This window comes from Parasteatoda tepidariorum, chromosome 11, assembly GCF_982258835.1.
Source record: "Parasteatoda tepidariorum strain Cologne lab strain chromosome 11, Ptep-v5.0, whole genome shotgun sequence".
Lineage (NCBI taxonomy): Eukaryota > Metazoa > Arthropoda > Arachnida > Araneae > Theridiidae > Parasteatoda > Parasteatoda tepidariorum.
The window spans coordinates 17,858,379-17,874,184 of record NC_141765.1 but is presented as its reverse complement, the minus strand read 5'-3'; the positions used below and the strand labels follow the sequence as shown (position 1 = coordinate 17,874,184).

The 15,806-nt window shown below is 27.5% G+C and overlaps 1 protein-coding gene across 1 annotated transcript; it reads left to right on the top strand.

Moving 5' to 3' along the window:
* The first annotated feature begins 6,578 nt into the window (after positions 1-6,578).
* LOC107451001 (uncharacterized) lies at positions 6,579-15,260 on the top strand. Its single transcript, XM_016066950.3, has 4 exons — positions 6,579-6,617; positions 8,061-8,139; positions 10,973-11,176; positions 15,035-15,260. Exons 1-4 carry the CDS (start codon positions 6,595-6,597, stop codon positions 15,041-15,043), a joined length of 315 nt encoding a protein of 104 aa, XP_015922436.2. The 5' UTR covers positions 6,579-6,594; the 3' UTR covers positions 15,044-15,260.
* Positions 15,261-15,806: the final 546 nt, after the last annotated feature.

Below are 15,806 nucleotides of genomic sequence, written 5' to 3'. Positions count from 1 at the left end.
AATTAATTGAATTCGGAAAAAAGTCAGTTTTAGTATTATGCAACGAAGTTTTTACAACACAAACAACTTAAAACTTTCAATTCGTTTAAGATGAGACCCTAACAGTTTCTTGCTCTCAATTGTCTAGTCTATATGTTGACATAAGGGTACATAGGGGACACCCATACATAGTTTTACTTCACTTTTCTGGCGAGCTTTTAAAATCAGTTACTTCAAAGAATGTTACCGCTTTCCGTTATTGCGTGAAGAAAAGGCTTTTAACTAAATAAGTTTACCAAAAAATTTAATTGAAATTAGCTTTGAAATAAATTCACATTTCTTTCCTTCATTGGACGCAAAAATTATATAAAAAAATAAGTAAATTAGAATGTACCAGGTTTTATTTGAATTTTTTATTATAGTTTTTTCTAAGAAGTAAATATATATTTTGTAAAAGACTAGAAAATTATGCTTTTATTTGTTATATCCGTTCAAAAGTTATGAAATAATTTATTTTGAATTAAAAGCATGCAATGTATATCTTCAATAAAAAACATAAAGAAAATACTTTTATTTGTTATAGCTGTTCAAAAAGTTATGTAAAAATTTATTTTAATTTAAAATTATCCAATGTATATTCTTCTATGAGAAGCATAAAAATTATGCTTTTATGCTGTTCAAAAGCTATGTAATAATTTATTTTCAATTAAATTCATGGAATTAATTATTTTGAAGGGTTCATTAGTTTTTAAATACACATGGTATTCTCTAAGCACTACCATAAATATATATATTTTTATACCATGTACAAAATGAAAACATATGAATTTGTACATAAGGTTAGTTCGCGTGCTATTGGTTAAATGATGAGAAACGAGAATATTGTATATATTGCTTACAGAGCTCAAAACGGTTAAAGGATATTGCAAGTTTTATATAAAATAACGGTATAAGAAAATTTCTTTCTCCCCCCCCCCCTTTTTTTTTGCCTAAAATAGAAGAAGAGATTCACAGATGCAACTTTTTCGTATTTTCAAACTTCGTTGTATGCAAATTTTAAGTCTGATGTCGAAGACGACGCTTTAACGGCAGCGAATTTGATTTGGCTTTCAACTTAATGTTAGAAAAAGCAGAAAAGAATGATCAGTAAGCCGTTGTTTCAATGAGTGCGATGTCTCAACGAAGTCATTTAACCGTATCAGAAGCTTAAAGAGTTGTTTACCGGTTATCGGGGGGCCAAACAGAAGGCGAAGTATCAGTAGAAGCCATTAGAGCGTCACAAAGTGCTATTTCCAGGATCTGGAAGCGTTTTTTTTGGAGACTGGAAATGCAGGTCGAAAATAGAGATAAGGACGTAAGACATGCAACAACGCCCAATGAAGACCGTTATTTAACACTAACTGCTCGGGAATACCGAAATATAAATGCTGCTCTTCGTCAACAATACCTTCGCTCGGCTACTGGCACCACAGTTTCGACACAAACTGTCCGAAACCGTCTTCACGCTGCAGGTCTGTATGCATGCCGATCAATGGTGCATGTCACGCTAACAGCAAGGCACCGTCGCGCACGCATGGAGTGGGTAACAGAGCATGTGAACTGAGGGAGAAATAAATGGCACAATATTCTTTTCTCTGGCGAATCTTGTTTTTCTGTTCGTCCTGATAATAGGCGTATTTTCATCTCAAGGGAACGTGGCGCTAGAAACTATTCTGCGTTCGGGCATGAAAGTGTAAGATTTTGAGGTAGGGGAGGGATGGTCTATGCTGGCATTTCCATTGATAAGTACACCGATCTCAATATAATTCAAAATGGAACTCTGACAGGTCGCCGATATAGGCATGAGATCCTGAAACCTATTCTTTTCCCTTGCCCTGCAGCAATTGGAGATGACTTCATGTTAATGGACGACAATTGCCACATCGTGCTTACTTGGTTAATGATTTCCTTTTGGAGGAAAGAATCATAGAATGGATTGGCCAGCACGTTCTCCGGACAGGAACCCAATCAAGCACGTTTGGAACATTCTAGGCAGACGAATTACTGGACGCCAAACACCCCCACAAACTCTCCAAAAACTGTAAAGAGCTCTTCTGGAGAAGTGGGACGGAATACCCCAGCCCCTCATTAATAGCCTCATTGACTCGATGCCTTAAAAGTGTTTAAGTTGCTGGCCTTCCGGAGAAACCATACCTCCTACTAAAAACGATATTCTTTTAAGGAAAAACCTTTTTTAATTTGTTTTTCTCATATGCACAAATTGCGATTTTTTTCTTTTCGTTTCGTACCTAAATGCTCAATATTCAATCGAATTTTTTTTTCTGCTAAACAAATGTCATTTTTATCTCATATAGCCTACTACGTCTGTTGATAATGTATCAATCATTCAAACAATTGTCCAGGTGCAAGATCAATCCCCAACCTCACTCTCTTTTAATTGTTTTGAGCAGTGTATACGGTGTATTGCATAATGTATATCGTATATTGCATATTATATATTGTATATGGGATGCATTGCGTATATTGTATATGTTGTATTGTATAAAATATGTATATATGTCTATGACAGTGATCGTGACTGTAGAATAAATATCATTAAAACCAGTTTGTTTATGGAATGAAAATAAAAAGCATGTTTGCCACTTCCTTTATTTGTAGATATTTTAACGTTGCTTTCATAATTCTCCCTTTAATTTCAAAATGACTGCTTCCGAAGGATAACTTAACTTCAATTTCACAAAACAAAATCAAAATCTCTCAGAAAATTTCCACTAAAGAAAAAAAATTAGGATATAAGTACCGTAAGATTAAGATTAGAACAGAACAAATGTTTAAACCTAAGATTCAGGTAAATATTTTGGAATGTTAATATACATTGTCGGGAAGAAAAAATCTGTAGAAAGCTTTTTTGAGAAATCAGTTAACATTTATCAAAAAATTGAAACATTTATGAAAAATAAAATAATTTTTTTAAAGACTTTTCATAAAAAATATTTATAAAAGAGTAATATTCATAAAATACAGTACTCATAAAAAAGTGTATTATATTTATAAAAAAAATTGTTGCTGTTTAAGAAAAATGTATAATCACTCATCAATAAAAAATATAGATATTTATCAAAAATATAATAATCTTTAAGTAGAATATTTTTGATAATTACTGAATATTGAATATAGTTATTGAATATTTTTTTTTCAAAAAAAGCAATCATGTAGGTAAAAATTATTTTTATTTTTACCAAGAAATATATTGAATATGCATTTATATCAAAATATATAATAATATTAATAAAAAATATATATTAATATTTATAAAAAATATATATTAATATTTATAAAAAATATATATTAATATTTATAAAAAATATATATTAATATTTATAAAAAATATGCATTAATATTTATAAAAAATATATATTAATATTTATCAAAGAATATTATTAATGCTTTTCCTTTCACTCAATTTTCCTATACAATATTATACACAATATAAACTCAATTATATATAAATTATTATTTCTCTCTCTGCAAACCTCAGTAAAGCTTTAATCAAATCTAAAGCATACCGTTATATCTTTGTAGGAAAAACGAGAGATTTGTTTAGGAACAGGAGAGACATTGTTTAAACATTAATGTTATTTACTCAATTGACCAAAAGCAACAGCTCTGCAGGACTGTTGACGGCAATTTAATCAAAAAGCACTTGTGGTAAAGGATGTGATCATAGACAACCACCCACTCTAATTATTGAAATTGAAATCCGACCACACTAATTCTCTTCGTAAACTAACTTAGCAGAATTATTTATTCTAAATTAAGTTTTAATTTAATACAAGGGTATTCTTTGTTAAAGAAACAAATGAAGTTTAGAAGTTAGTGCTATTAGAGTAAATTTTTCATCTTATTTACATAATTTAAATTATACATTATATAATTATGAATCCTACATATCTTAACACACGTTACGGACAATACTGCAAAAATTACGGTAAAATCCAATTTTTACAGTAACAATTACTGTAATTTTTACAGTAATAATTAATGTAATTTTTGCAGTAATAATTACCGTAAAATCTCTGAATCACTCTAATTAAATTAATATTACTGCAAATATTACTGTATAATATTTTATGGTAAAATATTATATTATGTTACAAAATGTTGGAAGATTCACTAATCATGATAAAACATGAACATTGGAAATATTCAAAATATTGAAGCTGAAAAAGACAAAAAGAAAAAAAATAGAATGTTCCAAATAGATTTTGCTATGTTTTTCAAAGGAAATTACAAGTTCTTTTTGAAGTAAATTAGGTTTCCCATCCACAAATAGTGAAAATTATACGTAATTTATATTTATTGATGTGTAAAGGATGAAGACATGAAATTACTATGTGATGAAGTCTTTAAATATATTTACGTAGATAATAGGAGAAAATAATGAATGGATGCTTATCGTGAAATTTCTTTATTTACTAACAAAAGGTTGATGGAAATCCCTTGCTGTCTCATAAGAAAAATGTCACGGAAATATAAGGCGTGTCACTCAAATGTACTCGTGATTCAATTCAAAAATGATTTAGTGTAATTAGTATATTCTATTAGTATATATGTTAGTATATTAGTAATACCAAAGTGTTTTTCTTTTTTTCTTTTTTTGAAAAAAAGGAAATTCAAAGAGCTCTTGTAGTGAATCTGTCTTACGTGGCCAATATATCGTACGGTGAGAAGAACGAAAACTCACTGCAAATTCATTACCAATGTGTTGGAGAGCTGTTTCGAAAACCACTCGCCAATGTCAGCAAGCCTGCTTGGTGCCAAACGAGTTTTAGACAGAAGGTGCGTTTCCTGTTTTTGTCAATGGTGCCATGTATGGCTAAGAATACGACTTCAGCTACATACTCCTCACATCCCGTTTATAGGGTGGAACCATTCATACAGCCCTTCGTCCACAGATCGTAATTTTGACTTGAATCAGAAAACGATAAATCTATGATTTATACCCCTAGAGGTATAATTTGTTTTCGAAAAATAGAGGACTTTGTAACCCAACAGATTTAACATGCATCAGTCACCATTTACTACACGGGGCGTCTTCGGCCTGCGGGGGTAGAATTCACGACCTATTGGACATGGGCCCAACGTCCTACCAACCAGGCTATCCCGGCCTCATTCGGTTACATATACTTTTCAGGTATGTTATTTTTACTAAATGTGTGGCAATAAAAACTATGATTTTGAAGACCCCATATGAACGGAAAAATTATCAGAAGAATAATACTGTATATTTAATACTGTATATTAAATACTGTATATTTTGGATAGGCTAGTGAAGGGCTTTGAAATAAAATAGTTCTTTTAAAAATATTATTTCCATATTTAAAAAAATACAAATAAATAAAGGTATTAGAAAAATGATCATAAATTAAATGTGTTTAATTTAAACAACAGGGTTTATTTTTGTAAAATAATAAATTTTAATCATTTAACTATTTCTTGGTTTAAAGTTGTTAAATGGAACTGAATATATATATTCAGTGCATGCTAAAGAGTGTGGATACCCGGAGAAAACTCCTGAATTAGATACCTATGAAAAGAGGTTTGTAGTAATCTAATTTTTGGATAGGACAAAAAAAACTTTATTAAAGTGCGAAAAAAGCATTGGAATGATACATATCATAAAAACTTTAATTATCACCATATTTTAATTCTTTTCATATAAATATTATTCGAAATTATTCTCTATCATAAAATGTGTAATTTCAAACAAAATATTCTGAAATTTTCTTAAATGTTAAAATTACTTACGTTTAATGAACTATACCGCCTTCATATTTAAAATTTTCTCGAAAATCATAAAATATATCATTTGAGCCTACACTGCAAAAAATTCCAGATCAAATTATGGTATAAAGCATAGGCACATCCGTAAATTCTATTTTACCATAAAATCGATTTTTACCTTAAAATATTATACCGTAACTTTTACAGTAATATTTATTTTATTAGAGTCATTCTGAGATTTTACAGTAATTATTACTTGAAAAATTGCGGTACGTACGATTTTTTGCTCCGTAACATGTTTAGATAAAAATGGAGTTCACAGTAAAATTAACCAACACCCTGTTTGCCTGTACATTTTACAGTAATTTTATTCAGTATTTTTGTATTGTGTGTAGTATTCATCCAATTTTTTTAAATTTTGGAATTAAATGTAGTAACAATTTTAGCGAACTTAATCACATATTGGATGCCTCCTTTAATTGATTGCCTGAGGCCGGTTCCCTCTTCAATATTCTCTCTACACGCCACTGTCTCTATTAGATACACTTGTATATTATATTGTCTATAATAGCTAGACAACTGGACCATTAGTCACAAGATAGTTACATTTGAAGCTGGAATATTCTTCTATCAGACTTTGTGTCGTCTTTTAGTATGCAATGTGTTTTGAAAGTGCATTTTTTAATCAAATTTCTGCTAGGGAAATCATTTCGATATCCAGTTATTCTTAACTATTCATATCACGTGTCCTTTGAAATTAATTTAAAGAAACTAACCAAAATTGGTTTTCGTATATATATTCTGATGAAGGGTTGGAGAATAATACTTAGAATGTTTAGGTTGGGGTGTGTAAGGTAGGTGTGGTTTACTTTTTGATCAACAAAAATGTAAATAAAAAATGCTTATTTAAGAACATATTTTATTTAGATCTTTTATATTCTTAACACAGTAATTAGTTTTTAAAAGTATGAAATATTTTTGGATAATAGTTAAACACACAAATATCTTTGTTAATTCTCTTCATTTATTCAAAAGTTTTCATTTATTCTGTCTCTTATTATCAGATTAATGTGTTAAGTTTGTACTTTAAATTAATTTTTTTGCGTTTCTTACACTAAGAAAAAAAGTATAATCCAATTTCTGGGTCTATGAGAACACTAAAAAGTGCGGTAATTTTTACCGAAGAGATTTGGTAATGACTTTTGTAATATTAACAATGAAGTATGGTTTTATTACCATGCTGTTTGGTAGTAATTGTGGTAAAATTTGATAATTTTATCATGATAACTTAGAGCATGGCGTAAAAAACAGATTACAGTTTTAATACCATGCTAATATAGTCTACTTTACCATTAAGGTTTTAATTTTTACTAATTATATGGTAATAAGAACTATATATTTAAAAACAAAAATTCCGTTTGATCGTTACCATACGAACGGAAAATTTACCAAATTCAGGGTTTAAATACAGTTTATTTTGGTTTATTACATTAATTACGTTTTTTTTCACAAAAAATGTTCCAATCTTACAAGTACGGTGATTTTACTAGATTTTTTTATGTACATTCACATTATGATTTAAAAATTTTATTACATATTCTTTAAGTTGATTCCGCTTATCTGTATTTTGCAATGATTTAGTCTTCAGATATTAGAAGATGATAATCTGAATTTTTGTTGGAATTTATTGACTATCATTTCTTATATTTTATGATGTATTTTAAACTCGTATTTGGAATTCTGAAGGATAGCTCTTTTTGTTTTTATTTTGAGATCAATCAATCTTAAGAATATAATAACTGAATTGATTCTTCTTCTAATCGAAACCATAAATTCAAATTATTATTTGGAACTGATCAATTTGCTTATTAGATTTATAATTACGCATTTTAAAATCTTATTGAATATTCTTAAGGGTGATCCCCTTTATCTGTATTTTATGATTACTCAAATTTCTGATTATAATACGAGGATTCATTTCTCACTAGGGATTCAAATTCTTGTTACATATTTTTATCTTTGTTTTAATTTTTAAAAGGAAATATCGTTTATATTTCGTTCAGCCTTTTTATTGTTAAATAGCTTCTTGAATCATTTTTTACAAGTAAAATTTTGTTTTGCAAACATAGGTTTAATGAAAATAAATATTTTTAAGGGTGGTTTGTAGGTCTTTTGTATGTCTTTTATGAAATGATGACTTTGGTTTGACTTTATAGTGTAAAAGTGTTTTAGTTTAGATAAACTGTAATAATATGAACTGTTTAATTTTATGAAAACTTATTTTGAATTTATTCTAGGTTAAAACCTGAGAAGATGCTACCGCTTTTTCTAATTGTATACTTCTTTGCATTCAGCTCATTTGCATACAGTAAAAAAGTGAGTTCTTTATTCAATCGCAATTTTCAGCTTAAAATACTTTTTACTTCAACTTATTTGGTTTTTGCATTTAGGTAATTTCTGAAAGTGTGAAAAATTACAAACATCAAATATATATATTTTTAAGAAGTTAAAAAATAAGAAAACAAAATTTGTAGCTTCATTTTCAATAACTTCTACTTTTCAAAGAATACTAAGGAAAAAAAAAGAATAATTCGAGGAGCTTAGATATAGTTTAGCAAATGAAATAAAGAGCTGTGGGAAGAAAAAAATATAAATAAATAAATAATTAAACAAATTTTTACGAAAAAAAAACAAATAAATTACTATACTTATTGTAGGATTTATAAAACAATACAACACGGATGTGTATCAATTAAAAAAAGTGTACTAAAAATAATAACAGTAGCACAATGTTATTCATATTTTTCATAAATGATATTCACGTACATTTGGTCAAGCTGCTATATAATCATTATAAAAAGAGTACATAGACTACAGCATCATATTAAATGAGTAATTATAACCATCAGAGTCATTATAACCAATCAAAAGTAGAATCATTAAAAATCAGACACCTATTTTACTTAGTTATAAAATATTTTGTTGTGTTATCTGGATGTTTAGTGAAACTAATATAAAAGGAATCGTTAAACTAATTTAGACAACAAAAAAAATTATGGCGATAATATGAAAAAATACTAATATTTGAAAAGTATAGTGGACGTTTCTGAATTAGAGGATAAATGCATAGTTATCATGTAAAAATAGCGAATTGTTGTTAATTACGACTTCCTCAATAGAGGTTCATCAAAATTAAATAACGTTTTTGTTTTTATTCTTATAAATATTAATTTGCTGCCTTTGCATTTTTCATTTTTGAGAAGAAACCTAATAATGTGTATTGAAGGTGGTGGTTAAGGTGCATCCTATATTAGATTAGGTATTGTTAAGGTAAAATTTTACGCAATGGAAAATTCCAAATTTTGTAACGTTATTTTAAATATACTTTTGCTTCAGAAGCAGATATTTCGTAAAAATTCTAATTTACTTCATAGTTTTAATGAATTAAAGTATGTTAACATAATGACGTAGAAATTTTATTAAACATATTTTTGATACTTTTCTTTATTTTGTATTAAATTTGGTTAAAATAAGTGAAAAATATTATATTTAGCATTTTAATAATTTGTGGTAATAAAATACAGCATAAAAAACCGGTGACTTTTTTTTGCGTTAGAGGTAAATTCTTCCAAACTATATCTTCCAAACTCACTTCCGAACTTTAATTTTTCCAACTTGCACCTATTAGCAGTTATTTTTTATGTCTAGAAAGAAACATTTATTTATTGTTGAAATTTCGATAACAAGGAAAATTAATTATTGGTAAATTTTTGAATATGAATACAAAAATAGATTCAAAATTCTTTTTTTTGTTAGATTTTATATTTTTGTACAAATGTAATTCCGATAATCTAATATATTTCTTTAGTAACTATTAGACTGCTTTTTATTTAAATATTATAAAAATATATATATTTGCTTGTAATAAGAGAGTCAGAAAAGAGATATAAAAGGGACACTTGTGTCCAATCTGCGTCAAAGGGTTAAATTTTACTGGGATAATAGTTAAGCAAAGTAATTTACTAAAGATTTTAAATTCCTTATAACACAGTGACATGACAGAGAAACTAATCTTTTTGAGGATGCATTGAATGCAATGAAGATTTAAATATGCTTGTTGAAATTTAAATACTCCTCAAAAACTAAAATTTTACAAGAATTATTACCACACTAATGTTTGAATAATTATCATTAAATAAGTAACATTACCCAATTTTAGTTATAACTAGTTTATTTTAATCATCCAACAAATAGAAAATTCTAGGCTGTTTTTTAAATATTCAACCAATAGATAATTCAATGATTTACGTGAATTATTCAATTTACACTGTTAAATTTTCATTCTAAAATTACGGGGTAAGATAGCCGACAGTAGTCTGTTCAGTCAATTAATCATAAGGTTAACGTTAAAGTACCTTTTTTACCTTAACGGCTTTCAAACCATTTTAAACTAGTATGGATAAAAAATCATGAATACAAAACTATCTGTTTTTTTTTAACCATTTACAACTTGCATTGTTTCAAAATCGTAAGAGGTGGGAAGTACTAAACTTTTTGTGTGTGGAGCAGTTTTAATGGTGCTGCCATCTAGGCGTGAGTGATAGTATCATATTCTAATAGTCCAGGTGCACAAATTGGAGAGTGCAGGACACTGGAAACTCTTCATGTGTTGAAGGGAATGGATGAAATATTTGGTGTCAATGCTGGGACTCGAACCCAGTTCCGTCGATCAGTTCCGTCATTGACAGAGTAGCCCTCTCGATAATAATATGTTCTCAACTACAAAAAACTAAGTGGCTTGATTAGGTGAACATACTAGGTGCTATAAAATTCTAGTTGTTTAACCGTATTAGGTGAAAGCAGTTAATGAATGGTTTTTCTCAAAGTTAACAGTATGAATGCCATCTTATTTATGGCTATTTGACTGTTTTGTTTAAATACGGTAAAATAACTATCAAATGAATTGTTAATTACTATTTTTTCCTAGAAAATTCTAAGAGTGTGAAAATAACTGAAAGTTTTATTTGACTTACTTATTATTGGAATTATAAAAGCAATACTTTCGCAGTGAGAAGCGTAATTCATCAAAAAATTTTATATTATAACGCGTCATGCAAAACAGCGATGCTCAGAAACTGAAATAATATTTCCTTAGGTTTGTTGTGATTACCCGCATACTTATTAAAATAAACCTAATTTTTATTTGCAGGATTTCGAAATGATTTCGAAAGGAAAACGAGTGTTTTGTAATGTTTTCGGAGGCTGCAGTTATAACTCAGATAGAATGCTTAAGCGTTCTGTGAAAATGAACAACCAATATGGAGAAGTAAAGACTACAACAAGTGATTCCTTATTGATTTTGGACATATTAGGGTTGTTTCTCAAAGGTAGAAATACTCCTTCGCTAAATGAGGTAAGCATTTTGATATTGACTAAATAATGCATCTCGTTAGTTTTCCCCTAAAGGCTCTAAGCTATTTGACCAATTTGGTCAAGTTTCGTATTGTTTATTATATTGATATGCGTCTTGTCTGTTTACTTTCTGAAATTGGACTAATGAATTAAACTAAACGGTTGAGTCATTTTCTAAAGTGATTCATAAATTTTTCCCATATGCCAGAAATATTATATATTTCTAAATTAAAATAATTTATTTTCCAGAAGTTTTATTGCACATATGGTATGTAATTATTAAAATGCTGTAAAATATTTTTGTGAAAAATATATGATTATTTTTCTCTCCTTATGTTGGTGTAATATTTTGAATCTATACATAATTTAGTTTATAATTTGTTTAAATCAGAATTTATATTTTACTTAGCAATCATTTAGCTTTAATATTGCTTATCGGTATTTCTGCTGGTTTGCTGTAAATTTGAGATCATGATTATTCTGGAGACAAATGTTTCCTTCTGCTTTACTTATGTGTCTGATATTTATATCTAGACAAGTGAGACATTTTTCATGTATTTTTTTACCTAATTCAATAAAATCGAAAATTAGTTGATATAACAAATAGTTTCGAATCCGTAACGAGTTTTACGCATAAAAATGTGAGAGTTATAATTTTATTCTTGAAAGTTTTATAACTTTTAAACAATTTATCCTATTGAATTGGTTTTGGTATTATTAAGTTAAGCAAAAGCAATGCATACATCAATGTTGCATAGTTGATATGTAAAGTTACTAGTACGAAATGGTATTTCTTATACAAAAAAAAAATTCTTTAAACTTTTGATCAATTATACCTATTAATTTTACTTTGATTTCATTCAATTCAGCATGGGAAATACGTTAGAAATAATACCTCTTTTTTCTAGATATGTACTTCAGACGCTTAGAAATTCTATTTTTTTCAAACTTCCTTCTAACTAAATTCATTATAGTAACTGAACTATAGGATCTATTAAGTTTAGTATGAGTATTTAATATAGCGTGGAGGAATTAATAGAAGACAACACTTAACTTGTCTGTATAAGTTTTTCCCTTTTTGACCCATGTCCCCCTTCAATCAAGTCCAGATGGCCGCTTATGCTCACTTCGGGGAAGGTAGGCAATTAGGTATTCATCTTGGACCCGAACCATAACAATCAAAACAATTGCCATTAGAGCGTCGATTCTCCAGCCCAATCGGAACCAAAGCCGATTCTGGATAATGAAGCATCCGGATAATTGGACAACTTTAAGAGACTACAATGAGAATTTTTTGAACTAACTTCCTTTCCCACTTTTCTAGGCTTAGGATTAGCAATTGCAGTAGTACCTTTTATAGCATATTACAAATGGCGTGTTTAAAAGTTCAATTTCTTTAAATTTTATTGGAAACTTGTTCCCTTATTAGAAACTACTCGTCAACAACATTGAAACTGGGCAGAAAGAACGTGAGTTTATTTTCAAAGTCACCGAGAGACAGGAAATCTTTTTTGAAAGAAATCTTTTAATCATTAATATACGTGATTATTCGAAATTACTGCCATTCATATGAATTTCAAGCATTCTGATCAAAGTTTAGTTCATAATATTAGAGCTCGCAAGTTAATATTTAAGTTGTGGAAAATGTTATTAAAATCTAGCTAATGACATTGAGGAAGTGGGATAAAGGCTTTAAAATATGTTTAATTGATGGTTTTAATAAAATTTTAATAAAGGTTTTAACACTGTAATAACCAGGTTTTAATTAAGTTTTTTTAAAATGCATTATTTTTCAACCTTTTTGTGATGTCGATGTAACAAGGCCAGAGGTGTAAATGGGTACAAGTACAAAAATGTCTATGATTTTTTACTTCTTTTTTGAGATGGATTCCAAAAATGTGATAAGACCCTGTATTTTTTTCGTTACAGAAAGGTAATAAATCTGTCATGTTGAATTGGAAGAATTTTGAATAGGATGTTTCTTAAAAATCTTTTATCTTTCGTATGTCCTTTTTTTTCTTTTTAAACTTTTTATAAATAAATGTTTAGTTAGTAAAAATCATAAAAAAAGAATAAGAATGTATTTTTTTATAAATGAATGTAACGTTTTAGCCTACATCTACTACAACTCATAAATATTATTTTTCAGTTTTTTTAATATTTTAATAGGCCAAATATGATTTAAAAAAGATATTTATATAAAATTATTTCGGCATGAAACTAATAAACTGATGGACACTAATTTTCTTTTTTAATAAAAGAAATACTTTTCAGTATTACACATTTGAAATATTTGCGCACAAACGTCTTATTTTCTACACAGTGCCACACTACACAGAAAAAAATTTTGGTGTATGGTTGTCACCATTTTTGGTGTTAAATTAAACTTAGTACATTCTGTAGTTATTGTGCGAAAATTATATTGAAAGAATTAGTTCGAATAAATTACTAAAAATATACTTGTTTTTTAAATTAAATGGTTTTGTAATGAAGCCATGCGCATGAACACATGTGTTGTCTGTAAGCGAAGAAACAAAGGAATAATAAGTAAGTAAATAAAACTATACAGTGAAAAATCGAATAAAGATGTGACTATACTAAAAAAAAAACTTTGAGGAGAACAACTCTAGACTGAAAGTCTGGGTTTGTCTGCTGCTATGGTAACAAGCGTGAGCACATTTCTAATGGGGGTGAAATGGAAGAAAGAAGGATTACTCGCGACGACCTACGCTTAGATTAAGTTAAAACTATTCACCCCACACCCCTATTCGAAGAGATCTTTCCTCTTAACCATAGTACCCGCCACGACGCGAGACGGATGTCTGGAGTTCTCCGGAAAACCACACTATACACTCACTGCAAAAAATTTAGTTTCACTCAACATCAAAATAGTAGTAACTATGCACCTAAATTATATATAGTGTCCTTTTTTTGCAAGTTTGTCATGGCGCGAATTACTCTGATGATTTATGCGAATTATTATTTTTTTTCTTTCTGGAAAATCCAAGAATTTTTCTAAATGTTACAATTCATGTAAAACCTTTTTTTAAATGTTTAGATTCTTGCTTGGTTTTTAAATTTATACCTTACGCTTTAACATTAATTATTATTTTTCTGAAGCTTCAAAATTAATAATGTATAATTGTAAAAAAAGATTAACTTGGTTATTTCTGTATAAATTTATAAAATGACAATTTTATAAATTATGTTAATGATTAATTGATCTACTGATTTGAATATTTTAAAATTATTCATAATTTACACAATAAGTAGCATAAATTATTCTTTCAATTTCATTCAATAATTTTTTATTTCATTTGAGTATTTTAATAACATATAAGATATACACAATAAGAAGCATAAATAATTCATTCAATTTTATTCAATAATTTTTTATTTCATCTGAGTATTTTTAGAGCATCGATTTATTATTGCATAAATCGATGTTATAAAATTAATTACTTATAATCTAAAAACAATAAGTTGCATAAATAATTCCTTCAATTTTATTCAATAATTGCTTTTATTTCATTTGTGTACTTTAATTACATATTAGATTTACACAATAAATAGCGTAAATAATTCACTAAACTTTATTTAATAATTTTCTATTTCAGAAACTATGGTGGTGCAGGAAATAAGAAAATTGTGCTTCGACACATTTTTTTTATTTTCACGAGCATAATAAGCGTGAAAATGTTAATTTGAAATTGGTGAAGCAGTTATATATAAAAATGACTTTTGTATAATTTAAGATCAAAATAATTAATGTAATAATTTGGACATCCAAATCACATATCTATGATATACACAATAAGTAGCATAAATAATTGATTTTGTTTCATTTCTTTTATTTCAGAATTTATGACGGTGGAGAACATAATAAAAATGTTTTTCGAGAGCATTACTACAGAAAACTAAAGAAACCATAAGAAAACTGTTAAAATAGAAAATAATGAGATGTTTTGGATTATTTTAATTGCTTTATTTGCACTCACTAAGCAATCCGACAATAAATATCAATCTTCAATGTTTATTATATTATGTAATTACAATGTCAGATTAATATATCTATTTTTAAGGCATTCTTATTTTTTACTCATATCGGCAAGTTTGTTTTCTGCTATTTTTCCTTTCATCTCAAACAGCTTTTTTATTTTTTAGTGATATAGACACATTAAAAAGATTAATTTTTATCATAGGATAATTGTTCTTCATTTCGAAATATTACTACGTAAAGAAAAGTGTCTGGGTAAAGAATCTTTACGTTTTCCGAAATAATTTTTTCAAATTTTATTTTATAATTCTATTATTGTACACACACACACACTCATATATATATATATATATATATGAGATATATATATATATATATATATATACATACATATATATATATATATATATATATATATATATATATATATATATATATATATATATATATATATATATGAGATATATATATATATATATATATACATACATATATATATATATATATATATATATATATATATATATATATATATATATATATATATATATATATATATATATATATATATATATATATATATATATATATATATATATATATATATATATATATATATTTTAAATGAAAGTTT